The sequence below is a fragment of the Hyperolius riggenbachi genome, chromosome 9 (assembly GCF_040937935.1).
Source record: "Hyperolius riggenbachi isolate aHypRig1 chromosome 9, aHypRig1.pri, whole genome shotgun sequence".
Lineage (NCBI taxonomy): Eukaryota > Metazoa > Chordata > Amphibia > Anura > Hyperoliidae > Hyperolius > Hyperolius riggenbachi.
The window spans coordinates 229,425,970-229,453,027 of NC_090654.1; the positions used below are offsets into that span (position 1 = coordinate 229,425,970).

The following is a 27,058-nucleotide window of genomic DNA, read 5'->3' on the forward strand; positions in this document are numbered from 1 at the left end:
ACACTGTTACTGTTGATCTCCTGTTGTGACCCAGCTAGTTGTGGCCTTTCGCTTGTATTCCACCGGCCACAACCTTTAGCTTCTTTCCCCTTTGATTGTACTCAGTTGGTCCTGACCTCTGGCCTTTTGACCAAGTCTCCAGACACTGACCTATAACGTGTCTCCACTCTACCAGTGGTACCTCCTGTTTTCATGTCACTACACGGCTGCAAAGTAGTCCTTCGCCCATAAGTGGTGGCCATCGTCCCTTGCGAGGTGCACTCATGAACACTTATATTTACTTATACACCCTGCCGTGGGAAAGCCCAAGCTGGCCTTTAGTGCCGAGGTCAACAGTGAACTTGAACATAACAGAACAGTAGGGAATAAGGGTCAATGGTCAGAATCAAAATAGATTTTATTTGCCAAGTACTGGGAATCCTACAAATAATTATATTGGCACAGACTGTTCAGCAGATCTTCATTGGCAGAAATTACACACAAAAAATGCAGAGCTGTATTCTATGGCTGCCCTTGCAGTGCCATAAGTAAATTATATTCTTACCAACCCTCTTAAAGTATTTTACATTAACTTTTGCTATCGTGCTTGATTGCTCTGCATTCCACTTCTCTTCCCTGGCTGAATGTAGAATGACATCTGCTAAGGTTGACGTACTTCTCACAATCGTGGTATTATTCCTTGTCCATATGCAGCTGCAAAGCAGTTTGGCAGTTTATAGTCCTATGTGACAAGGAAGGAGAATTCTTTCTCCTGGGAAATTAAAAATAGCTGAAAGGTAGACTTACACACGTCCTAAAACCTCCTACTCAGAAGAGTATTGTCAGACTACAGTTTAGCCCAAAGGGCAAGGAGTACGGCTTGAGACCATTTTATAACATTACTTACACAAATGTTAAATTACATGAAATAAGGATCACTTCTTCCTATATATTACAGGGGATACCCTGTTAGTCAATGTGTGGCATGTCACTGATGTTTTGCGGTTTCTTCTCCTGCTGAGTTGTTCCTTTGCCTGTGCTTACCTGCTATGTACATGTGTATTAAATTTATAAGCCTTATTAATTGTATTTAAAAAAAAAGCCCACGGTTTTAAATGTGGATTTTTGTGTGTGGTCTAATTATTTTGAAACTTTTTGTATGAATAAATAGTATCTAGATAGTAATTCAAAAGTTGATGCAAATTTTTTAAATTGAACACTGTGATTAGTGTTTTATTTTATTTTCATCAATAACTTAAGAGAGGAAGTGCAGGAATATTTGTCAATTTTTAGTTAAATTGAAGGCTGTAAAGGGAACTATAAGAGCCACCCAGACAGGTCATTTTAGTTTCATAAATTTGTATTAATAGAAATCTGAAAAGGTAAACCTACAAAACCATATGAGCCCCCTTGGGGAGATTCGGGAGAACATTGAACAGTCAAAAACAGGAATAATCAAAGACGATACAATTTATCTTATATCTAAAGGGTATCATTTGCAAAACTGGTATGTATGGACCATCAGATTTTGTGTGAGCATAATAAACAGAAATTATTAAACTGGGCCATAGTTGGCACAGGAAATTGCACAGGGCTGCTATAATACCAGAAGAGTTATGTTTAGTTATACAAAACTTTATGGAACGGTTCCAGGGGTAGAAAAGATAAGAAATATATTATTCAATCAGACCATTAATGTAAAACTTAGACCTTCATTATTTAATGAGGTCAGACAGGTCATTTTAACGGTATAGATCAGCCTTTCTCAACCTCTTTATCCTGGAGGAACCCTTCAAATAATTTTTTGAATCTCAGGGAACCCCTGCATTAAGTGAGCGATAGGCGAGAGGGAATTTATTTTATAGTAGAATTGGTCATTAAAAGTGGGTTAGGCTAAACATTTTTTACTATTGTGTAATAGTCCCCATTCCATGTTTCTCCTTTACAGGGCACCTGTTTTATGCCCTCCATTATTGCACACCCCATTATAGTTGCCCAATGTTAGTATTTTCTCTCGTTCCGGTTCATCTGCTGTATACACATCATTAGTTCTGGCATCCCACATGTTTATTCATCACCAATGTAATGTGTCATTTTATCAAGGCCATTGCACCAGTGATGACCAAGTAGGGAAGCTAGAATTCAGGATGGGCAGAAAATGAGTGCATAGAACATTGAGAAGTTAGGAACGTAATTTTGAAACTTTCTTAACATGCCAGCTGAGGCTGCTCACCTCAAAGGGCAAAAATGCCAGGGAACACCTGCAAAGTCCTCCAGGAACCCCAGGGTTCCAGGTAACCCTGGTTGAGATTGTCTGGTATAGATGGTCAGACTACAGTTTAGCCAAAAGACCTAAGAATAAGGCTTGCAACCTTTTTATATCATTTAATTACAAGACTGTTAAATTACATGTCAATAAAAATTGACATTGTCACGATATGTTCCCTTAACGTATAAAAGTGTACCAGAGATGGTACACTAGCACTAATTTATACTTACCCGGGGCTTCCTCCAGCCCCATAAGCACAGTGGCTTCCCTCGATGTCCTCTTCAGCCTCTCCATTCAGGCGGTCAGACTACCGGTAATCCGGTCAGTCGCCCCCAGTTAAGGGCTTCTGTGCATGCTTCTGCTCGTGCGCCCCCGTCCCCTGGAGCATACTGCACAGGCGTAGAACGCTCCAGGGGACTAGAGCGCGACAAGGGATGTGCACGGCCGAGCTGCGCATGCACAGAAGGCCTTGACTGCCCAGATTATCGGGAGTCATAGTAGCTTAACAGAGGGGCCGAGGAGGGTGGCGCGAGGGAGGCCACAATGCTCGTGGGGCTGGAGGAAGCCCCGGGTAAGTATAAATTAGCGCTAGGAAACCATCTCTGTTTACCTTTAAGGTTACTCAATGCAGTTGATCCGTATCCGGATGTTTGGAATTGTGCTATCATAACATTAAATTGGACCCAAGATGAACTTTTACTAATTGCATAATTGTGTTCCTTTCCTATTGTTTATAGGGCATTCCTCAAGCCAAATACCTTTTTTGTTTTTGTTTTAATACTCTAATTCCCTATAAACTAAACAAGCCAGGCCCACAGGCTTTCAGAGAGCCAAGGCACTTTCAGACAGTAGCAAGGGTTCATGGGAGCTTAGTCTAGGCAGGAGGAGGTGGATGTATTACTAGCCAGAGATTTCAGAGACAGGAGGGAGGAGGAGGGGGATTAGGTTTTTTTCACAGGCTGAGTGCTCACAAATGCAGATTTTTGCTCAAGATACTGATAAGCCTGCCTCTGTGTAATGTTTACAAACATGGCTGCTGTCACTGTATCACAGGAAGAAATAAGCATAATCTATTAACCACTTGAGGACCCACCCTTAAGGACCAGCTCTGCAGCCCCCAGCACAGATCAGGTTTCATGCAGAGCGATCAGATCGCCCCCCTTTTTCCCCCCTATGGGGATGGTGTGCAGGGGGGGGTCTGATCGCTCTGGTGGGCAGGCTAGTTGCGGGGGGGGCACCTCAAAGCCCCCCTCTGCGGCGACATTCACCCCCCTCCCTCTCCTACCTGTCCCCCCGGTGATCGGGGCTGCACAGGACGCTATCCGTCCTGTGCAGCCAGTGACAGGATGTCCCCTATCACATGGCGGCGATCCCCGGCCGCTGATTGGCCGGGGATCGCCGATCTGCCCTACGGCGCTGCTGCGCAGCAGCGCCGTACAATGTAAACAAAGCGGATTATTTCCGCTTGTGTTTACATTTAGCCTGCGAGCCGCCATCAGCGGCCTGCAGGCTATTCACGGAGCCCCCCGCCGTGAATTGACAGGAAGCAGCCGCTCGCGCGAGCGGCTGCTTCCTGATTAATCAGCCTGCAGCTGGCGACGCAGTACTGCGTCGCTAGTCCTGCAGCTGCCACTTTGCCGACGCACGGTATAAGCGTGCGGTCGGCAAGTGGTTAAAGCTGTTTGCAGCTAGATTTGCTGTGTAAACTATCTAAACTTTAGATAAGATATATAGACCAGTTATTTTTTTTTTTGTTAGTTTTTCATCTCGGATCCGCTTTAAGTATACTAATAAACTGAACAATTCTCTTTTAGGGGGAGTGAAACTCGGACTAGGAGACTTTATATTCTATAGTGTCCTTGTTGGAAAAGCCTCAGCCACTGCAAGTGGAGACTGGAACACTACATTGGCTTGCTTTGTTGCCATTCTTATTGTGAGTATGAAACATCTGCTCTGTTCTTTAGCTCATGTCCGATATTTCAGTTAATTCTTTGCCATTTGCATATTAATTTTAGAATTTCCGTGATGTGTGAATTTCCATTTTAAGCAAACCTATTTGGATTATGTTCGTTTTGTAAACCAACAATGCTGGTAAAAGTATACATCCACCCAACACCATTTGAGGAGTGGAGGGAGATGCGCAGAAGTAATTGGCTCTTGAAACCTTTGGTGGCAGATCCTGTCCATTGTTTGTCCGCCTTCTTCTTTAGCATCACTGCAGCCGTTACCTTGGATCTGGTCTAGTCTATATTAACAAATGAGCTGGGTGGTAAAGTGAGTGCATGTAAACCAAGCAGCCCCTGGCTGCACGGTGAGCTGCTCAACCAGTTGAAAGCACATATGTGCAAGTACATTTTAGCACAAGCATAGCAGTAAGAACAACTTGCTGATCACCTAAGCCTTGTACACAAGGTCAGTTGCTATCACCCTTAACGATTGTTACACGAGTGCTGTACAGACTTCCTATTCAACTGTAGACAGGCTATGTGTACTGTTCAGTGGAGAGTGATTAGAAATTGCAGCCTTCTGCTTTGGGCTCTGCCCTGGCTTTCCCTGCGTACCATAAAGCTGTCAGAGCACAGCTCTGCTGCTGCAACTACTGGTAATATCTTTTGTGTCAGGTCAGCAGAAAAGTGCGAAACAGGAGTTGCGCATCAGTAGCTAAGGAGTACTATTCAGTGTATGCCTGAGTTTTCTGTAGTGTCCTTGAATGCACAGGAAAGAGTCTCATTGGACTAATAAACTGTGGCAGCTATCTGACATAATTTGGGCTCCCATGCAGTGAGGTGGATTCTGGCTCCACTGGGCTTGCAGTCAAGTCCTGGGTGGAATTTTAAGCACACACAGTCGAATTCTGTGTAAAGGAGGCCACACACGATGCAGTATATAAAACAACAACAACAACAACTAACATTTGTAAAGCGCTTTTCTCCCATGGGACTCAAAGCGCCTAAGCATGGCTCCGACCATTGTGGTACAGAGGAATAATTTTATAAGTCTCGAAATGCCAGGCTGAACAGGTGGCTTTTCAGTCTGGATTTGAATAGCTCCAGGGATGGTGCTGTCTTTACTGGGTGTGGCAGGGAGTTCCAAAGAGTAGGGGCAGCATGACAGAAGGCTCTATCTCCAGGTTTTTTGAGGTGCACTCTGGGAGTGACCAAGTTTATAGAACTTGCTGATCTGAGGTTGTGAGAGGTGTGGTGCAGCTTCAGCAGGTCCTTCATGTATCCAGGGCCCAGATTGTGCAGGGATTTGAATGTCAGCAGTCCAATCTTGAAGAGTATTCTCCATTCTACTGGTAGCCAGTGCAGTGAGCGAAGGATCGGTGTAATGTGACAGTGGCGAGGCTGGTTTGTTAGCAATCTGGCAGCAGCATTCTGCACTAATTGCAGGCGACGCAGGTCCTTTTTGGGGAGGCCAGCATAAAGGGCATTGCAGTAGTCCAGCCGTGATGTGATGAAGGCATGAACTAGGGTTGGAAGATTCTCTGGGGAATCAGATGTTTAATCTTTGCAATGTTCTTCAGATGAAAGTAGGAAGATTTAACTACAGATGACATTTGGTTTCTGAAACTCAACTCCCCATCGATTAGTACACCAAGGCTGCGCACAAGGTTGGAGCTGTTTATGTCTGAATTCCCAATCCTGATTGGTGTTGCTTTAGTATAGAGCTGTTTTGATGGCGAGTGCTGGCTTTGGACAAAAAGGACCTCAGTTTTGTCAGCATTCAGTTTCAACCAGTTATCATTCATCCATGCCTGTAGCTCTGCTAAGCAAGAGCTTGTTTTTGGGGTAGGGTCTGTTCCACCAGGTTTGAAGGACAGGTATAGCTGTTTTTTCCTGTTTTTTATGAAAAAAGGTTGGTTGTACAGAAAAATTGAAAGATTTAATTTTTGATTGAGAAATGTGATAGAATTTTCCCCTTTTTTGTGTGTCCGTCCCCCCCCCCCCCCCCCCCCCCAATATGTCGATCAGGAGTGGCAGAAATCCTGAATCAGAAATTGAATGGTGATATGATGGTCATTTCCTTAATTTATAGAACCAAGCAAGTGTAGATAATTTTTTCCATAGTTGTAGGAACAAAAATGTGATTGAAAAGTTACAATCAAATGGAAAAATTGATCGTAATTCTCGAATCAACAAAATTGTATGCCGTTTGTGGCCACAGTGACACAAGGGTGTGCTGCTAGATTGTAAGGGTGCTTAGAGTTAAGCCAGGCAAAAAGCTTGTGTCCTCCATATCTCGGTCAGTTTCATTTAACCTTTTTACTTAATATTATTATTCATATAGCACCCGACCTCTTCCACAGAGATGTATGTGTGTATATGTGTGTGTGTATATATATATATATATATATATATATATATATATATATATATATATATATATATATATAGTGTATGTCTTGTCGCTTAAATGTTCCTCAGAGGGGCTCACCATCTAATCAAGACTTGTCTAAATTTCTAACTGCCAAAAATATAATGCAAAGCTTTTGCAGCATTCCCCTTTAAAGTAAGGAGGGCTTTTCCAAATCATTTTTGGTTGTAATACATATTTTTCTTCTTTTTTATAGGGTCTGTGCCTTACTTTGCTGCTCCTTGCCATTTTCAAGAAGGCTTTACCCGCTCTGCCCATCTCCATAACATTTGGACTTGTATTCTATTTTGCCACAGACAATTTAGTACAGCCTTTCATGGACCAATTAGCATTTCATCAGTTTTATATATAACGTCTGAAGGGTTTGTTCTAATGAGACTTTTAGTTTCCCTTCAAAATGACTGTATATGAGCATCGGAAAGGAGAACTTTTTTTTTGCTTTTCTAAATTCATAACTTGATCCCTGAAATCAGAGGAATTGAGATCATTGCCCCTCAGTGTTAAGCAGGTAACAGGAGCTTTGTGTTTCTTGGCTGGAACGCCACTCATCAGAGATTCTCTATTGTTGCTTTTGGTCTTGGAAGGAGTCTAATGGAGGTGTGAATGGTAAGGATCGGGATTTGGCGAGACCTGTGTATCCATCGAATGTAAGCCTTTTCCAGAAAACCTTTGGAGAAAAGTACTGCAGCAACTGGTTGAAAGTAAACAGGTTTTTTTTTGTAATTAAAACGGCGCGCAGATTGCTGCTGAAATACGTTTAACTCTTTCCACTCCAAGATAGTACAGGGACAATTTTTTTTCCTTTTTGTCCCCTCTTTCTGGATTTCCCACTAAGATTAGATTAACACTAATGCTGAGCAATAGTACAACAAATACGATCTTCCAATAACCGTATTGGAATCAATCATTAGTTAATTCTCATCCTCTGAACCTATTCTCTTATTTCTCTGAAATATTAATGGAAAAAAAAAAAAGATCCCTTCGGAAATCCTTTTTATGTATGATGTTGATACTTTTGTATAACTACTTGCATGTTCTCTCTTTCTGTACATTTTGGGAAAACACTAGTACTACAATATTGCAAAGCCATACAGGAACAATGCATATTTTTGTATTCTAACATTCGTTCATTTTATTTTAGCCGCCTTGTTTCTTTGCTCCTTAAACCTGCAGACATACAATACTACTGAGACAACACTTCATTTGAAGGAGTGTGCATATTGCTTTGACATTCAGTTACACTGAAGCTGGTCACAGATTACACCTTTATCCCTTCAGATGCCATTCCTAAAAAACCTTTGTAGACTGTGGACATACAATGTTTGGACTGCATTCATCAATCCCACTCAGCTGCCTGTTTAAATTTTTGTTCAAATTCCAGTTAATTTGTTTACTTTTTCAATATGACACTGGAGAGAAGTGATTTTTGCCATGAAGTGTTTCAGAAAGGAGCTTAAATAAAACAAAAATGACCAATTCTTTAAAATGCAAGCAAAGCTTTTTTTGAATTTCCATAATTGTTTGTACAGTTCACCACAGGCAAAACCCCATTCCAGGAATTTTTATTTTGCTTGATTGAGGAAAGTGGTTGACAATTTTTGGTGGTTACACTGCTGTCTGCGTCCATATTTGAGAACTGTTCTCTTGCATTCCTGTCCAACGCACCTCATTGGACCTTTGTGACTAAAGCCCCGTCTACACTATGAGAGGTTGTAGCGATCCGGTGGCTCGATTAGCCGCCGGGTCGCCTCTTCCGCGCGCCCGCCGCATTCGATTCCCCGCTCGTCCCCGCCGGCGCCGCTTATCTCCCGCACGATTCCCTGCCATTGTCCCCTCGCGGGGATCGAGCAGGGAATCGGCGGTGCGGAGATCCATCCTGTCTGATCTTATCAATCGAGCCGCATCAGCGGCTCGATTGATAAGGAGCATCGCGGCCGCATCTACGCGTGTAGATGCGGCTTTAAATTTGAAAACTTAAATTCTTGTGGACAGGAAATGGGCAGCAATAAAAGCTAGCTGGAATTTTGTCGTGTGAAGAAATTTCTCCACTTCCAGTCTACACAGGAAGTGATGGAAATTCTCACAAATCCAGGGACACAGTAAATTTATAAAACATTCAAAAGGTTCTAATTCATTAGCACAATGTAAAAATAAATAAAAACTATTTACTGAAATATGTATGAGCTGTTAAAGAAATAATAATAATTTTGATTGTTTACTTTGGTTAGCTGCTCCACATTTATTCCAGTAGCTATATAACAGATGGGCCAACAGTATATAAAATTAATTTATAATTAATAACAGTTTAACATGGGAGGTAAGGGTGGACTTGCCTCACTAGATAAGAACCAGACCAGATTAAAAAAAAAAAAAAAAATTATATATATATATATATATATATATATATATATATATACCGTATTTTTCACCGTATAAGAGAAAAAAAATGGGGAGAAAAAGTCCCTGCGTCTTATACGGCAAAGGCAGGGAATCCCCGACTTTCATGCGCCCGCCGATACGAGCCGCCGCCATCGGGGATTCCCTGCCTGTGTCCCCCAGAGTCCTCATGTGTCCTTGCTGGCCTGGCCTGCCTCCCGCTTATGTTTTCGGTCCCCCTGCTTATGTCTCCGGGTCCCCTGCAGTCAGCGGCAGCAGCTTACCTCCTCCATCTTGCCCGCGGCGATTGAAGACATCCGGCTTCAGTGTGCGGCTTCCTCTAGTGCTGGCTTTTAATGACGCGTCATCAGTGACGCGTCATTAGAAACCGGCACTAGAGGAAGCCGCACGGGGAAGCCGGATGTCTTTAATCGCCGCGGGCAAGATGGAGGAGGTAAGCTGCTGCCGCTGACTGCAGGGGACCCGGAGACATAAGCGGGGACCGGAGACACAAGCGGGGGGCAGTTCAGGCCAGCGGGGACACATGGAGGAGGTAAGCTCAGCTGCTGCCGCTGACTGCAGGGGACCTGGAGACCTAAGCGGGGGGCGGAGACATAAGCGAGGGGCAGGCCAGGCCAGCAGGGACACATGAGGACGCTGGGGGGGGCAAGAGGACACAGCAGGGGCGACCACAGGGGACAGAAGGACACAGGAGGTGGACCACAGGGGGGACCACAGGGTACAGAGGTGACAAGAAGACACGGGGGCAACCACAGGGGGGACCAGAGGACACAGGGGGGTGACCACAGGGTACAGGGGGGGACCAGAGGACACAGGAGGGGGACCAGAGGACACAGGGGGGACCACAGAGTACAGGGGGAAACGAGGACACGGGGGCGATCACAGGGGGGACCAGAGGATACGGGGGTGACCACAGGGGGGCAACCGCAGGGGACAGGAGGGGACCAGAGGACACAGGGGGCAACCACAGGGCACAAGGGGGGGGGACCAGAGGACACGGGGGAAACCGCAGGGCACAGGGGGGACCAGAGGACACAGGAGGGCAACCACAGGGTACAAGGGAGACCACAGGGGGGTAACTACAGGGGGGGGGACCAGAGGGCACAGGGGGGGGGAGACCAGAGGACACAGGGAGGAGACCAGAGGACACAGGGAGGAGACCAGAGGACACAGGGAGGAGACCAGAGGACACAGGGAGGAGACCAGAGGACACAGGGAGGAGACCAGAGGACACAGGGAGGAGACCAGAGGACACAGGGAGGAGACCAGAGGACACAGGGGGGAGACCAGAGGACACAGGGGGGAGACCAGAGGACACAGGGGGGAGACCAGAGGACACAGGGGGGAGACCAGAGGACACAGGGGGGACCACAGGACAACTTAGGTAGACAGGGTGAGATAAGAGGGCACATGAGGTACACAGGACGACACCATTTGGGGGAGGTCATGTATAAGACACTCCTGAAATATGGATGCACCAGGTTTAGTTTATATATTTTTTTCCCCCTGTTTTTTGCCCTCTAAACCTGGGTGCGTCTTATATTCCGGAGCGTCTTATACGTCGCGAAATACGACACACACACACACACACACACACACACACACACACACACACACACACACACACACACACACACACACACACACACACACACACACACACACACACACACACACACACACACACACACACACACACACACACACACACACACACACACACACACACACACACACACACACACACACACACACACACACACACACCTGCAGCACCCTCTGTATTTATATATTTCTTATGGAGTCTGGGGACCTCCAGTGCTGCGTGCATGCTTTGCATAGTATTGCATCATACTCGCACTATTTTATGCCAGCGAGGGCATTCATGCATTTATTCCAGGTTTCTTCAGACCTGTGCAAATAAAACTTCCACATACAATTTTGTAGTTATATGGGTCAGCATGATAATGAAGTATTAGCCTTTTCAGGCAATGACTTCTTCCATATTTCTGAAATAAGAGGGTCTCATTAGGAGGTGACTACACAAACAACTGGTCTTGTTGGTATTGGTGTACACAGGTTAAGGCAGTGGGTAGTGTACTTATACTACCTTAGTGCAAGTTCACATTGGAAGCTAAACTGCGATTGCAATTTGGTGGGCAAAATCGAATTTTTTTACTGCGATTTGTGCTTGTGATTCCGGTTCAGTAGAACGAGAATCGCAATGCAATCATCCCCAAAGCACTGCATGCAGCACGTTTTACAATTGATTGCAAACGCTGCAGTGGGAATGTATCCATAGGAATATATTCACAGCAAAGCGTCAGTGTGAACCAGCCCTTACTTGCTTGTGGTCTTTCTATTAATCACTTTAAAGTTCTGCTTCAAGTTTCTTGTGCCAGTGCTACAGACTCTATCCTTTATGCTAATCCCAATGTAAGGAGGACAAGTGTTATATACACCCTTCACTCATTATTTCTTGTTAACCAGCTCACCAAAAGCTTCTCTAAGTATTTACATATAACAGAAGTGTTGTGTCTTGACTGTATAGGGGGTACTTTGTCAAGCATTTATAACAGGAGATTGCTCATGCTGCTGCTATTTGTATGTTCATTGTTCTGGAAGCATCAGTTCTGACACAAATGAAACAGCAATGGCAATATGACACCTGATATTTTGATGCAGTGAGAAGCATTGCATGAGTGAAGAGATTTATGAATTTGCTGCCAACTACTGTAAATCGGTCACATAAGTATACAATAAACTTGAGCAAAGCTCCAGGCTGGTTTTAAAGTGGACCTGAACTCCTCTGTTCTAAAAGATAAGCAACAGCATAAAAACTTTTAAAGAAAAACATGTCTGTTACAGCTGATACAAATCCTGTAATTAAAGCATACATCCAGGCTTTAAAAAAACAGCCGATCTCACCAGGTTGGGTTCCGTGTCGGCTTCTTCTGCGCTCCACCGCGTGGGTCACATGGTCTCTACGACGTCATCAGGACGGTACTGCACCTGCGCAATACCTTCCTGATGATGTCGGAGAGACCATGTGACCCATGCGGTGGAGCGCAGAAGAAGCCAAACCCGGAACCAGACCTGGTGAGGTCACCAGCGGAGAAGACCGGGAGCCACCGCGGACGGCGGCGAGGGCACAGAACGGCTGCCATGAGCTGGAGGAAGCCCCAGGTAAGGGGATCTTTTTTTTTTTTTTTTTTTTTTTTATTTGCTTGGATCACTCCTTTAATCTGCAGTTTGTCTATTTCCTGCTTTCATGGAAGCAGACTTATTGTTAACATCCTATGTTTACAAATGAAATCTCTGCCGTGGCAGTCAGCTGATACAGCCAAGGGATCAAATTATAACGTGTAATTAGCCACAGATGAGGGGGAATCAGACAGGATAAACTCTCTAAGTACATTCCGGATGCATTTCTTTGTTTCCCTCTGTCCAGTGCAAGAGTTCAGGTCCACTTTAAATACCGAATTCTTTTACTAGGTTTACCGTATGCTGAAATCTTTGTGAATTGCTTTTATACCATTTTCAGTCAAATCTGTTTGATGCAATACCGAATTCAGTAATACTTTGTTAATTTGAGACTAGTGAGTCTGCTGTTTTTGAAGTGTGGACCATTGAAAATACTCATGTTCCATTTTCCGTTCTGAGCACACAGGACCTAAAACTATTGCTTCTCCTACTGTCCCAGAGCTGGCATGAAGTACAAATGTGTTTACTTCAGAGCAGAGTACTTATAATCCTTTAGATTGAATTTCCAATCTGTTTTGCGCTGATCATATATGGTCAGTGTAGACGGAAAACGTTAGAATTTTACTGGTCACAGTTCGTATCTACCCAGTACTGGGAACATAAATTAAAACCAAGCAGCCTTATTGTTTACTGCACAGACACTATGTAAAATAAGTCCTTGATGCAAAAACATATAAGTTTATGGAGGCTTTCAATACTCCAGAAATGTTGAATGACTTTCTGGTTTTATTGATCTGGTCTTGTGCAATAGGCGGGGAAGGTTCATTCACCAAATTTTTATTTACCATACAAAACAAAAACACCAGCTGTACGCCATGAATACGTGTGTCTTGCATTAACTACGGGAATTTGCTACGGGACTTCAAGTCATCGACGATGGTGGCAGTGCTTGCCTGCTAAATAATGTATGCAAAGATGCTGGACATGGCCAAGTAATATACTATATCAGAAGTTTTCTATATTAGGATTCGTCAAACATTGTATAACCACACAGGCGCATGTGCGTGTGTAAATATATATTAATATATAGTAGAATACCTAATTAATAAACTTCAAGGGACCTGGCCAAGTAGTTCACAAAATCACAAGTTTACTACATCAGACTTAGTCATGCATTGTAAATTCATAGAGGCGTATTTTTGGGACCCAAGCACTGAGTTTATTATAGCCAGTCACAATATCTGAGTGTACTATAACAAAATTCTGTGCGTGCATATATATTTATTTTTTAATATTAAAAGTAAAGGGGTTTAATAAAAAAAATAGGGTACAACCCCTCTAGCAGTAATTAAAAAAAAAAAATCATGAAAGCTCTACCTCACCCGAATAAACTGTAAGTGCTGTGTGATATGGATGGAGAATGCTAGAATAGGGGTAGCCAGTCCACAGTATGATCCAAACGGCAAAAAGGTGCCGCACTCCTTCTAGACACCACCATCCACAGCCCAACCCCCCCCAAACCTACCTTGTCCATAAAATTAGGAAGTAATTTACTAAGTGTTCAAATTAATAATTAAAACCATTTTTATTTCATTCTATACACAAATTTAACACCTTTTTATTAAAATTTTAAGAAAATCCATAGCGAACGAGAAGTCTTTTTATTCTTCTGTATAATCTTTTATGGTCTTTCTCTTCTGTATACTTTTCTCACCACTGTATCATTTTTCTTCACCCGTTCCTTTTCTGCATAGTATCTATATCTTCTGTGATTGTCTTTTGTCACATTTCTTGTTCTTCTTTCAATAATGTATTAATCAGTATATTTAAATTGCTCACCTCTTCTTATGGACCAATTGAAATGCTGAGCTGGAAATTCAAATGTTAAGTTTCCTGCTGGAGACTTGATTTTTTTTGCCCCTTGGGTAGGTCCAGTGGTAAATTTAAATGTACTGCCAATGAGGCTCCTGATCATTTTAGCAGCAAAGATGGACAGCATGCAGCAGGCTACTGTAGATGAAAAACTAAAGAAAAAGACCTCATGCAAAGATAAACCGAGGAAGATAAATGACACAAAAATTACAGAAGTTTTAAAGAAGACAGATGAAAATGCTGGAAGAAGATAAAAGTATAAAGGACAGATGTAAAGAAATACAGCTGCAAAGTATATGCATGTGAAAACGATACAGAAATGCACAGGTGAAAAAAAATGCATTTTAACTTTAATTCATTGAAATAATCTCTTTATAAAAATGTTTTATTTTAAATCGTTTTGTCCTGTTAATAACCAGTTCTGGGAAATGTGTAGAGACCCCAAAAAATGACCTATTTTTACTTACCAGGGAAAGGATTAAAATTTGTGGGCCACCTTATTAAAGGGGCTTACAGATTTTACAAAAAAAAAATCCTCATAGTCGCCTCTGCCTCCTTCTGGGTACTACGGGGTCATGTTGGTTGATGTTGCTAAAAACATGTGATGCAGTTACTGAACTAATATGCAAATATCAATTATCCTTGTTTTAAACCTCTCAATCTCCCTGCAGTTTTTACACAAGAGAACTGCTGGCTTGTGTATCTTTTCATCATGTTTCTCCCCCTTTGTTTAGGTGTGTCACGTTTGGAAGATTGCATTTTTATACTGACCCTAATCTTAAATATGTTGTACCCTTTCACTGTTCCTGTATCTGTACTAATTATATTTACCTGACCTTGATATTCTGCCCAGTTTCTGACATGTGGCAGAGGTTGTACATCAGAGCCTCCATCTGTTTCCTGTAAGTGTAAGCTGGACTACTGCTGCATCTCCCAGAATCATTCATATACTGTATTTAGTTTGCTGTTCATAGATTGGCTTAGAAAGTACCTTCTTTGTAACTAGTCATATCACTGTAACTTACTACTGCGACCATATTACCATGCATTATTTAGTGTGGCCTTTGCTGTGTATGCATGCCTCACTTTGAAATGAATGTGCATGAATTCTCCTTCAGCTGCTGGCATACACCTCAATCCCTTCCCCGTATAGTTTACTTGTAGGTTGGTTTAAAAGTTGCCATGGGAACTGGCAGTCAGATTTCAGTGTCAGCATTTCTATGTATACGTATGTCATCTAGACATTGCCTTAATCTGCCTGAATCCTCCTTCAGCTCCAGAAAAATCTGTCTGTCTTCCTGGAACTAATTTGACATTGCAAGTAGCCATTGCAGGATTCTCAATGTATGAGCATGGTGAGATGTTACAGATAATTGTTTCCACCATGGGGATTTCTGCTATAGCCTGATGAGGTTTGTTCTACTATTGTTCCTCTGAAGCATAGGTACTTGGTGGTCTATCAGACCCTGTACCTTGCAAGCCAAGTAAACAATATAGGGATAAAGATAGCTGTCAGCTAATTAAAGACCGTACAGCCTTTCAGTATGACTACAAATCATGTACACAAGGGTACAAGTCAATGCAAATACAGAATGGCACTATAGAAGTCTGAAGAACAGCAAAACTTGCATAATAAATCTGCTGGCATCCTCTGCTATTAGGTGTTGTGGGACACAATCAAGCCAACACTTTATACAATGTACAGCAATACGTTGATTAGTAAAGCTCTGAAAATTCTTTAAAGGACCTCTGTCGCAAAAATCTTAAAATTGAAAAAATATGTAAACCTATACAATTAAGTATGTTTCTTCCAAAGTAAAATGAGCCATACATTACTTTTCTCTTATGTTGCTATCACTTACAGTAGGTTGTAGAAATCTGACAGAACCATCTCCTGGGGGGGGGGGGGGGGGGAAACTTAGTGAATGGCAGTTGCCCCGTCCAACTGCCAAAAAAATGTACGGTAAGCAGGGAGGCTGGGCAGCATCTTTCAATAAATCTTTTTCAGGGAGTGTCTTTTATAAAGAATAAAGGCCATGCTGAGAATCCCCTATGGAGAGATGGACTAGCCCAAAAACTTGTCGGTAATGTCAGATTTGTACTAATTACTGTAAATGCCAGCAACATAGGAGAAAAGTAATTTATGGTTCATTTTCTTCTGTAAGAAACCTGCCTAGGAGAGCAGTAATTTATGGCTCATTTTACTCAGGAAGAAAAGCACTTCTTATTTGTATGTGTTTTAAATTTTAGGATTTTCGCGACAGTTCCTCTTTAACCCTTTCCACTCGTATGTCCCGCATAGCGGGACATTGCGAATTTCCTGTTGCACTCGTATGTCCCGCATATAATTTCAGCGGCGGTTTGCAGGAACATCTCCTGGGGGCACAGTCCGATCTCTCTCCCCTTGTATAGTTTGCATGTAAGAGTACATGCCCACACACAGATGGTACCCCCTGCCCCAAACCAGAAGTGCGCAATCAGCGCTACCAGGAAGTGACAGATGCATTGAAATTTCCATGCAGATTATATTCAGATACCTTGCTGATTCCTTTTTGCAGATTCCTTGCAGACTCCATTGCAGATTGCTTGCAAAGTTGCATAGAGGATCAATGGCATCCTATGCAATGAATGTGGAGGAGTGTCTAAATAGTAGCTAGCATTTCATTGCTCTAATTCCCAATCGAAACACCAAAGATTGCATCGTGTGTAGTGACATGATGTCACCGGGTGGCAGGCATAAACCACCTATTATTCACGCAAGCCAGGATTATACCCAGGAAATTGCTGTAAAATTGACCATACCTTGGCTTTCTTCTCTGCTACCAGCCAATAGAAGATGCCAAACTGTCCAAATAAGGTATTGAATTAAACATTGTGTTCTTTAAAATAAGATCTACCATGTTATGCTCCATGTTAAAATGGGAGAGAGAGCGTAAGAGGGAGAGTGCATTTCTGTAAAAAACAAAACAAAAAAAACTCCAAGCAGAAATGACTGTCTTTAGGAAAAAAACACAGTGGAAAGAGTTAAAGTGACCTTGTAGTTAGCAGCAGGGCCGGATTTACCATAAGGCACTGTAGGCATGTGCATATGCCTATAAGCGCCTGATGATGGAAAGGCAGGGCTCTCTCCCCTTCCCAAGCACCTCACTCTCTCCTATCCTACTCAGAGTCCTGATGAGAGGTTACTCACCCTGCTCTCAGGATTCCACTGAGATTTCCCTCAGGGGCACCTCTAGCTACATACCAGTAGTACTGATGTTCCTCTAGCTACCTAATACTAGGGGGCATCTCTAGCTACTTAATATTTAGAGGTACTTCTGGCTACGTAATACTAAGGTACTAATACTAAGACGCACAGAAAGGAAACTATGATGGACAAGGGAAGTAAGGGAGAAGTGACAGCTAGGACAGCCAGCACACTAGCGGTGCAGTTTAGTGGGGGTTTGTAGGTTCATAGAAGGTGAAGTCTAAGGTGCCTGGACAGCTGTGCCTATAAGCTCCTATAAGGTAAATCCGGGCCTGGTTAGCAGGATATGGAGGATACCATAGTTGTTTACATTTATACCGCGTCACTTGCCTGTTCATCCCACTGATCTTTTTGGGATTTGGAAGAATCTCAATCACACTCCTAAAACAAGCTTCAGAGTTAAATGAGGCAGAAAAAAAGAAAGGTGCAATGAGGGAATGTGATTTGGATTTACAATTACCACTCCGAAAGGAGAAAAAGACCATGCTGTATCTGTATAGATGAGGAAGATGCACAGTTTAAGCAATTGTCTATTGTTACCAAGAGCACTCTGTGGCAGACCTGGTTTCAAGGGGGCAGATTATAAATTGAAAGAACTCTCATTACACACATTAAAAGGCCCAGATTTGTTGTTAATTGTGTTCAATTATATGCAGCTTGGTTTTCGATACTGCATGATTTGCATTAAATAATAAAATTGGCATTCAAAATGGATAGCCTCTCATTGTCCAGCTCTAGTTAAAGCTGCTGTCAATCTGTTAGGCTGTTATTTGAATTGCATCAATTGCCTTTTGATATCGCACAGCAATTTGCACCCCACCCCCCCCCCCCCCCCCATGCAATGCTTTGCAATGGATCAGCAAAGGTATGCAGTTTAAGTATAAACAGACCTAGTGATTTATTTTTTCACTCTTGTTGAAAAGAGTAAAGTGGGATTTGTAAAAACAAAATGCATGAAACACACAAAATTCAAATGCTGAGAAAAATGCAGAAACACATTTGCCAGAAAACACACGGGTTTGCGCATGGACAAGCGTGCTCCCAGCCTTAAAGGGAATGTCCAAGCAAAATAAAAAAAATGAGTTTCACTTACCTGGGGCTTCTACCAGCCCCATGCAGCCATCCTGTGCCCTCGTAGTCACTCACTGCTGCTCCAGTCCCCCGCTGGCAGCTTTCCGACCTCGGAGGTCGTCGGGACGCATTGTGTACATTTTTACGCATTCCTGCTAGTGCAGGAACATTAACACATACATTTTTACGCGTTACTGGTTCAATGCGTACATTTTTAAGCATTGAACCAGTAATGCGTAAAAATGTATGTGTTAATGTTCCTGCACTAGCAAGAATGCGTAAAAATGTATGCAATGCGTCCCGCCGACCTCCGAGGTCAGAAAGCTGCCAGCGGGGAACTGGAGCAGCAGTGAGTGACTACGAGGGCACAGGATGACTGCATGGGGCTGGTAGAAGCCCCAGGTAAGTGAAACTCAGTTTATTTTGCTTGGACATTCCCTTTAAGCCACATCTACACGCGTAGATGCGGCTCCGATCCTCCTTCTCAATCAAGCCGCTGATGCGGCTCGATTGATAAGATCCGACAGGACAGATCTTGCTTCCGCCGATTCCCTGCTCGCTCCCCGCGAGGGGACAATGGCAGGGAATCGAGCGGAAGATGAGCGGGGAATCTAATCCAGCACGCGAGCGGGGACGCGGCGGGCACGAGCGGGGACGCGGAAGAGGCGATCCGGCGACTAATCGAGCCGCCTCTACGCGTGTAGATGCGGCTTTAGTTGATATATGGAAAGTAAACAAAGTAACGTGGTCTCTCTGCCCTGGTGCCAAGTCATGTATGAAGAGAAACCTACCTTTCAATCTGTACTGTACAGATTCCTTGAAAAGAAGTAAATGTGTGCATATGGTCAGGTTTGGAAATACATAGCTGGTTATAAACTGAACTGAAAAGGTGGCTTTCAATCACATTAACTTGCAAAACATTTGTACAGTACCGATAAAGGTGAATGACATTTTTAACAAAAGCACAATTTCAGTTTAAGCACACTGCAGCATTTTGCACCTTTTTATTCAGGCAGTTGCAAGGTTTTTTTTTCTCCATTTCATGCAGACCTGTTGCTAACCTGGACACCAGCATCTTGCAGGAACACCATCCATCAAAAGGAGACACAGGTAATTTTTCATCAACTGTTTGTAGAGGAATTATTTCAAAGCATACATTTCATCCTTAGCCTTACTTTGGTCAAAGCTCGGCAGTGTCAGTCTGTGCAGAGTATGAAAGGTAGGAAAGGTCATGGTATTAATAGAAAGTTTGAGGGTCTGCACTTCAGCAATGATGAGCGATTAATTCTGACCTGGTATTGCGGATTTGCGTCTGCTCTGACTAGGAAAATGATCATTTAATCTTCTCTCTGAGCTGATGGAAATGTCCGTGGCATTAACACTTGATAATGGGTAGAGTGATTTTGAATAGCTACATCCAGTTCCTGGCATAACTGGCAAGCAATAATATAAAGGAACAGGTATACAATAGTATGCATATGAACCAGGACAATGCATGCCAAAAGAGGGGTCACATTAAAGAGTCAGTCTGTTACATAACAGGAATCCTGGCCCCAACATGAAGATAAATTATGCTACCATAAACATTGCATATACACACAAAAAAAGATCTAAAAATCTTGCCAAAAATGAGTATAACTAAAAGAAACACAAACTAAAATAAAAAGTGAACGGTAACACATTAATACCTCCATATCAGATGGCAACTATATTGGCTTTGCCATATGAACTTTGCCTCCCTCCAGCTCCCATAAAGAGATGATATAGCATATTCTATCAAGTCTCCTACCAATTCTGGTTCCTGGTATTCCAATATACAGCTTATTAGTATATGTGATCCGAAAATTGGGAGATTTGCTGTACCCATATACTCTAAACAGGCAACATCTGTCCAATATTGTGTCCCTCTTGGGACTTCAAAACTGCTCTTATGGGGGACTCTGCCTAATTATATTCGGAGATTGGGAAGTGCGAGTCTGCCCAAATATGTGTTGTTTTTTGGGGGTTTTTTTTGGAAAGCAAGGGGGGTGCAGTAGATAACGTTGACTGGGTACTTCTTAAAGTAGCTGTTTTAACCACTTGACCACTACAGGTTGTTTTCCACTTACGGACCAGAGCAAATTTCACATTTCAGCATTTCTCTTATTTATTTGCTAATAACTTTATCACTACTTATCACACCAAAATGATCTATTATGCCACAAATTGGGCTTTCTTTGGGTGGCACATTTTGCTAAGAATTATAGTATTTTATATGCATTTAAAGGCAATAATGAGAAAAAATTAATTCATTATTTCTCAGTTTTCAGCCATTAGGCCTTGTTCACACTGCACGCGTTTCCAGCCACGTTTTGGGAACGCGTGCAGGAGGCCGACACGAACGACATCAGACAGTGCATAGAGTGTGCTGTCTGATGTTCACACTGCATGCGTTCCGGACCAGTGCGGTCCAGAAACGCATGTTGCACGCATTTTATGGGTTATTAAACCCTCAGATAAAGGGGGAACACATAGTGCTTATGAAGGTGGAACTGTACAGAGAGATGTGTCTAGACATTTTGAACCAGCGAAGTTGTTATGTAAGGGTTTCCCCGTCCAGGGCTGCACGATGCCAGGGAGAGCTATTTGCGATTATAGACGACGCTTTAACCCGCACAGTAATGGTTTTGGATACAGTGACTTTTTTAAAAGTGCTGAATCCAATTTTGCCCACATTTTACTCACTTCCTAAGGTCCATAAAGACCTAAGGAAACCCCCAGGACGCCCAATTGTGTCGGGTCGGGGATCTTTGACTGAACATGCGAGCGTATATGTAGACAGACATCTCCAGTCGCATGTTCGGGCATTGCCATCATACGTTCGGGATTCGTCGTATCTATTACAAATTTTGGAGAATCTTCCGCTTCCCCCTGGGGTCTTGCTTGCGACCCTGGACGTGGAGGCCTTGTATTCATGCATACCGCATGATCTTGGGGTGGAGGCTGTCAGGATTTTTCTTGGGGAGTTGGGCATACAGAATACGGCCCACATGTTTTTGTTGACCCTGCTGGATTTTATTCTGAGAAACAATATCTTTTTGTTTAAGGGTACCCACTACCTCCAGGTGCAGGGGGCTGCGATGGGCACGACATGTGCTCCGTTGTATGCCAATCTGTACCTGGGGGCGTGGGAGAGAGAACTGTTTTCTGATGAGGGCCTGTCTATGTACCTGTGCCACGCTTTGGCCTGGCACAGGTACATCGACGATATCTTACTTTTCTGGATGGGTGGGAGAGATCTTTTACTTCAATTCATTGAGATTATTAATAAAAACATTTGGAATCTTAGATTTACTATGCATATGAGCTATGTGGAGGTCCCATTTTTAGATCTCTTAATCTCGGTCTCAACTGATGGTCCTATCTCTACACGCCTATATGGAAAGGAAACTGCAACAAATGCATTACTGAGAGCGGAAAGCTTCCATCCAAGTCATACTATTAAAGGAATTCCTACCGGACAGTATTTACGTGTCCCGACGGAATTGTTCTGAGGACATCACTTTTCGGAGGGAGGCTGCGCAGTTGAGATCGATATTTAGATAAAGGGGCTATAAAGCTAAAATTCTTGTGAAGGCGTACAAGAGAGCGGATGCTAGCGATAGATCCGCACTGTTAGACACGAATAGATAACCCACCCGAGACAGGACGGAGGCCACTAGGTTTTGTACAAAATTCTCTGCGCAGCATCGAGAAGTCTCCAAGATTTTGGAGAAACATTGGCACATCCTCACCAATGACACCAAATTAGGCACGATGTTAACTAAAGCCCCCCTTTTTTTATTCCGCCGAGCACCATCCCTACGGGATTTTTTGGTCAATAGCCACTTTGTGGATCCCCAAACCAACATGAAGCATTGTAAGGTTACTGGTACATGCAGTGGGTTGCAAAAGTATTCGGCCCCCTTGAAGTTTTCCACATTTTGTCACATTACTGCCACAAACATGCATCAATTTTATTGGAATTCCACGTGACAGACCAATACAAAGTGGTGTACATGTGAGAAGTGGATCGAAAATCATACATCATTCCAAACATTTTTTTACAAATAAATAACTGCAAAGTGGGGTGTGCGTAATTATTCGGCCCCCTGAGTCAATACTTTGTAGAACCACCTTTTGCTGCAATTACAGCTGCCAGTCTTTTAGGGTATGTCTCTACCAGCTTTGCACATCTAGAGACTGAAATCCTTGTCCATTCTTCTTTGCAAAACAGCTCCAGCTCAGTCAGATTAGATGGACAGCGTTTGTGAACAGCAGTTTTCAGATCTTGCCACATATTCTCGATTGGATTTAGATCTGGACTTTGGGCCATTCTAACACAAAGATATGTTTTGTTTTAAACCATTCCATTGTTGCCCTGGCTTTATGTTTAGGGTCATTGTCCTGCTGGAAGGTGAACCTCCACCCCAGTCTCAAGTCTTTTGCAGTCTCCAAGAGGTTTTCTTCCAAGTTTGCCCTGTATTTGGCTCCATCCATCTTCCCATCAACTCTGACCAGCTTCCCTGTCCCTGCTGAAGAGATGCACCCCCCAAGCATGATGCTGCCACCACCATATTTGACAGTGGGGATGGTGTGTTCAGAGTGATGTGCAGTGTTAGTTTTCTGCCAAACATTTTGCATGTTGGCCAAAAAGTTCCATTTTGGTCTCCTCTGACCAGAGCACCTTCTTCCACATGCTTGCTGTGTCCTCCACATGGCTTGTGGCAAACTGCAAACGGGACTTCTTATGCTTTCTGTTAACAATGCCTTTCTTCTTGCCACTCTTCCATAAAGGCCAACTTTGTACAGTGCATGACTAATAGTTGTCCTATGGACAGAGTCTCCCACCTGAGCTGTAGATCTCTGCAGCTCTTCCAGAGTCACCATGGGCCTCTTGACTGCATTTCTGATCAGCGCTCTCCTTGTTCGGTCTGTGAGTTTAGGTAGATGGCCTTGTCTTGGTAGGTGTACAGTTGTGCCATACTCCTTCCATTTCTGAGTGATCACTTGAACAGTGCTCCGTGGGATCTTCAAGGCTTTGGAAATCTTTGTGTAGCCTAAGCTTGCTTTAAGTTTCTCAATAACTTGATCCCTGACCTGTCTTGTGTGTTCTTTGGACTTCATGGTGTTGTTGCTCCCAATTTTCTCTTAGACAACCTCTGAGGCCCTCACAGAGCAGCTGTATTTGTACTGACATTCGATAACACACAGGTGCACTCTATTTAGTCATTAGCACTCATCAGGCAATGTCTATAGGCAACTGACTACACTCAGATCAAAGGGGGCCGAATAATTATGCACACACCACTTTGCAGTTATTGATTTGTAAAAAATGTTTGGAATCATGTATGATTTTCGTTCCACTTCTCACGTGTACACTACTTTGTATTGGTCTTTCACGTGGAATTCCAATAAAATTGATTCATGTTTGTGGCAGTAATATGACAAAATGTGGAAAACTTCAAGGGGGCCGAATACTTTTGCAACCCACTGTATACCTGCGGCGGGTGTTCGGTGTGTCGGTACATCCAGGTGGGCAAATCAGTTTGCTTACCGGATGGTCATAATTGGTGTTTCCCACATTGTTAACTGCAGCACTACCCTTGTGGTATATTTGCTGCTTTGCCCATGTGGGGCCTTTTATGTGGGAAAGACCAAAAATGAATTCCGTTCAAGAATCTCGCAACATATTGTGAGCATGAAGAGTTCAAATTTAAATAATCTTACCCCTGTAGCGAGACATTTTAAGTCCACTCATGAAGGTAAGTTTCAATATTTGCGTTTTGTTGGTTTGGACAGGATTCACAATTCTGTGAGGGGTGGTAATATGGATCGTTTGCTTCTACAACGTGAAGCACGGTGGATTTTTTACCTGGGTGCAACTAAATCGCTAGGCCTCAATGAAAACACAAGCTATGTTCCCTTTCTTCCACCTCAGTGATTGGGTTATTGATATGGCTCCTGTGCTTACAGTCCTTGCTGTCTGCGTTTGTGCTGCACGTCTGTGGTGAGGGGCCTGGGGCTTCCCGCTGGGGCATCTCATATGTTGCATTTCGTGCTATTTCTTAAAGTGGGTTATGACACATTTATGAGGTGCTAGTATAGGCACGGTCCCCATTGGAGTGGGGATGTGCGCTGGTGCGTGCTTCTCTACGCCAAATGATGGGGTTAATTTAAATAGTGCTGTTGAGCGGAGTTTCATATGCTGTGATTTATAACTAAGCTGATTGTGTTGTTGGGTCACCATTATATATGGGTGGCTTTTCTAATTTTGAACAGTAGTTGTGCTATGCGCTATGGGTATTTGTAGCATCAACCTGAATTTGAGCGCTGGACGTCAGTTGCTTTTTTTTGCTGCCGCCATCCGATCCGGCTGCTCTTTGGTGTCTCCCGCCCCTTCCCCTGGGCCTGCGTGCGGGGCTTGGCGGACGCGTCGGGTGCGCTATTGGTTGGCGCGCCCGTCGTGTCTGCCTGCTCCGCCCCCCCCCCCCCCCCCTCGCGGTGGCCCTGGGGTGGGGTCGGGAGATGCGAGATGCCGTCCTCCACCATGATGGTGCCACCTCCGCTCTCCCATGCCGTCTGACTCAGGCCCCCGGCTCCCTTTTCCACACAACCACTCCTCCCTGCTCGGCCGAACCTGAGTGGAGTCTCCCCCTGGTCATGCTCCACCACAAGCTGCTGGAGCCTCGTATCGGAGGACACAGTAAGAGCCCATTGGGCACAGGTTTTGCAATTCAGCTGCAATTGCTTGGCTGCAGAGATGCTGCTAATGCTGTCCATATATGAACCTCTGCTTCATGTGTTTTGTCACTCCACATGACTGACTGACCTGCATGTGCTATGCTTGCTTTAACAAGATATGCCATGCTGCAATGATACATGCTGAACTCTTGCTTCATGTGCCTTGCCATTTTGTTTGACTGGCTGATCTGCATATACTGTGCTCACTATAATAGACTATGCTATGCTACATTGATACACACTGCTGTGGTGTTTCCTGAGCTTATGGAGACATGAAGAATCTTGTTTGCCTTGCCGGGCTGGCTTGTGTGCATGGGCTGTGCTGAATGCAGAACCCTATGTGATGTGGAGAAATAATCTATTTTGATATTGAGGAGCACGCCTGTGGGTAATGACTTAAGTGGAACTCTTACAGATAAACGAAAAATTCCCTATGGCGACGCTTTCAGGATCATTCCAAAACCAACGAAACTGGTTCATCAAATCCCATTTTTTGAAACTACTGGGACGGATTTAGTTGTCTCACCTTTTTTTTTTTTCATGACTAGAGGCTGCGCAGCCACAGTACTTGTTCATGTGCACATGACCTAAAAGAGTATTCAGTGGTTAGAAGTGGGAGGTTTCGGGGTTCAGGGAAGAATAGGCCTAGTTGATGTGGGGGATGGGTTACCATGGTGGAATTGTATCCTTTATACATTAGTAAGTGCCAAATAAAGCTTTGTATTTTCTGAATAAGGTTTGTTTGTACTTAACCCTCCTGGCGGTCTATTAAAAACCGCCAGGGGGCAGCGCTGCCGTTTTTTCTTTGTTTTTTTTTAAATCATGTAGCGAGCCTAGGGCTCGCTACATGATAGCCGCTGCTCCGCGACATCCTCCCAGCCCCTCCGATCAGGAAATCCCGTTCAAAGAACAGGATTTCCTGGAGGGCTTTCCCCGTTGCCATGGCGACGGGGCGGGATGACGTCACCGACGTCATGGACGTCGTGACGTCTAAGGGAGACCCGATCCACCCCTTAGCGCTGCCTGCCGCTGATAGGCCATGCAGCGCAGGGGTCTAGGGGGGGGGGGGGCACAGCGGCGGCGCGGATAGCGGCGAATTGGCGCGGGGCGGCGGCGATCGGGGTGCTGACGCAGCTAGCAAAGTGCTAGCTGCGTTGAGCAAAAAAAAAAATTACGCAGATCGGCCCAGCAGTTCCTGAGAAAACCTCCTGCGCGGCTTTACCCCCAGGAAGGTTAATCAGGTCACACCCCCCCCCCCCTTTATTCTATCTCACAGTTTGTTTACTTGACATTTTTAACAAAAGCAGAATTTCAGTTTAAGCACACTGCTTCGTTTTGCACCTTTTTATTCAGGCAGTTGCAAGGTTTTTTTTTTCTCTATTTCATGCAGACCTGTTGCTAACCTGGACACCAGCATCTGGCAGGAACACACCATCCACCAAAAGGAGACACAGGTAATTTTTCATCAACTGTTTGTAGAGGAATTATTTCAATTCATACATTTCATCCTTAGCCTTACTTTGGTCAAAGCTCGGCAATGTCAGTCTGTGCAGATTATGAAAGGTAGGAAAGGTCATGGTATTAATAGAAAGTTTGAGGGTCTGGACTTCAGCAATGATGAGCGATTAATTCTGACCTGGTATTGCGGATTTGTGTCTGCTCTGACTAGGAAAATGATCATTTAATCTTCTCTCTGAGCTGATGGAAATGTCCGTGGCATTCACACTTGATAATGGGTAGAGTGATTTTGAATAGCTACATCCAGTTCCTGGCATAACTGGCAAGCAATAATATAAAGGAACAGGTATACAATAGTATGCATATGAACCAGGACAATGTATGCCAAAAGAGGGGTCACATTAAAGAGTCAGTCTGTTACA

At 43.7% G+C, this 27,058-nt stretch overlaps 2 protein-coding genes and 2 non-coding genes across 11 annotated transcripts in view; all 4 read left to right on the top strand.

The window, feature by feature from the left end:
• PSEN1 (presenilin 1) overlaps positions 1-8,111 on the top strand; it is a 93,152-nt gene extending 85,041 nt beyond the window's left edge. For all 3 annotated transcript variants that reach the window (XM_068254133.1, XM_068254134.1, XM_068254135.1), the window contains 2 exons: positions 4,063-4,181; positions 6,822-8,111. In XM_068254133.1, coding sequence (XP_068110234.1) covers positions 4,063-4,181; positions 6,822-6,977 — 275 coding nt within the window. In that variant the 3' untranslated portion in view covers positions 6,978-8,111. The remainder of the gene's footprint in view (positions 1-4,062; positions 4,182-6,821) is intronic.
• A 5,920-nt stretch (positions 8,112-14,031) lies between these two features.
• PAPLN (papilin, proteoglycan like sulfated glycoprotein) overlaps positions 14,032-27,058 on the top strand; it is a 235,240-nt gene continuing 222,213 nt past the window's right edge. For 3 of the 6 annotated variants that reach the window (XM_068254118.1, XM_068254120.1, XM_068254121.1), the window contains exons 1-3: positions 14,032-14,425; positions 19,465-19,526; positions 26,569-26,632. The gene's annotated coding sequence lies outside the window, so the exon portion shown is untranslated. Of the gene's footprint in view, positions 14,426-16,157; positions 16,183-19,464; positions 19,527-26,568; positions 26,633-27,058 lie in introns of those variants that run through there. The other 3 variants (XM_068254123.1, XM_068254119.1, XM_068254122.1) reach the window with 3 other exon arrangements.
• LOC137533737 (Z30 small nucleolar RNA) lies at positions 19,683-19,773 on the top strand. Its single transcript, XR_011024202.1, has one exon. It is a non-coding gene; the product is annotated as a Z30 small nucleolar RNA (small nucleolar RNA).
• LOC137533736 (Z30 small nucleolar RNA) lies at positions 26,789-26,879 on the top strand. Its single transcript, XR_011024201.1, has one exon. It is a non-coding gene; the product is annotated as a Z30 small nucleolar RNA (small nucleolar RNA).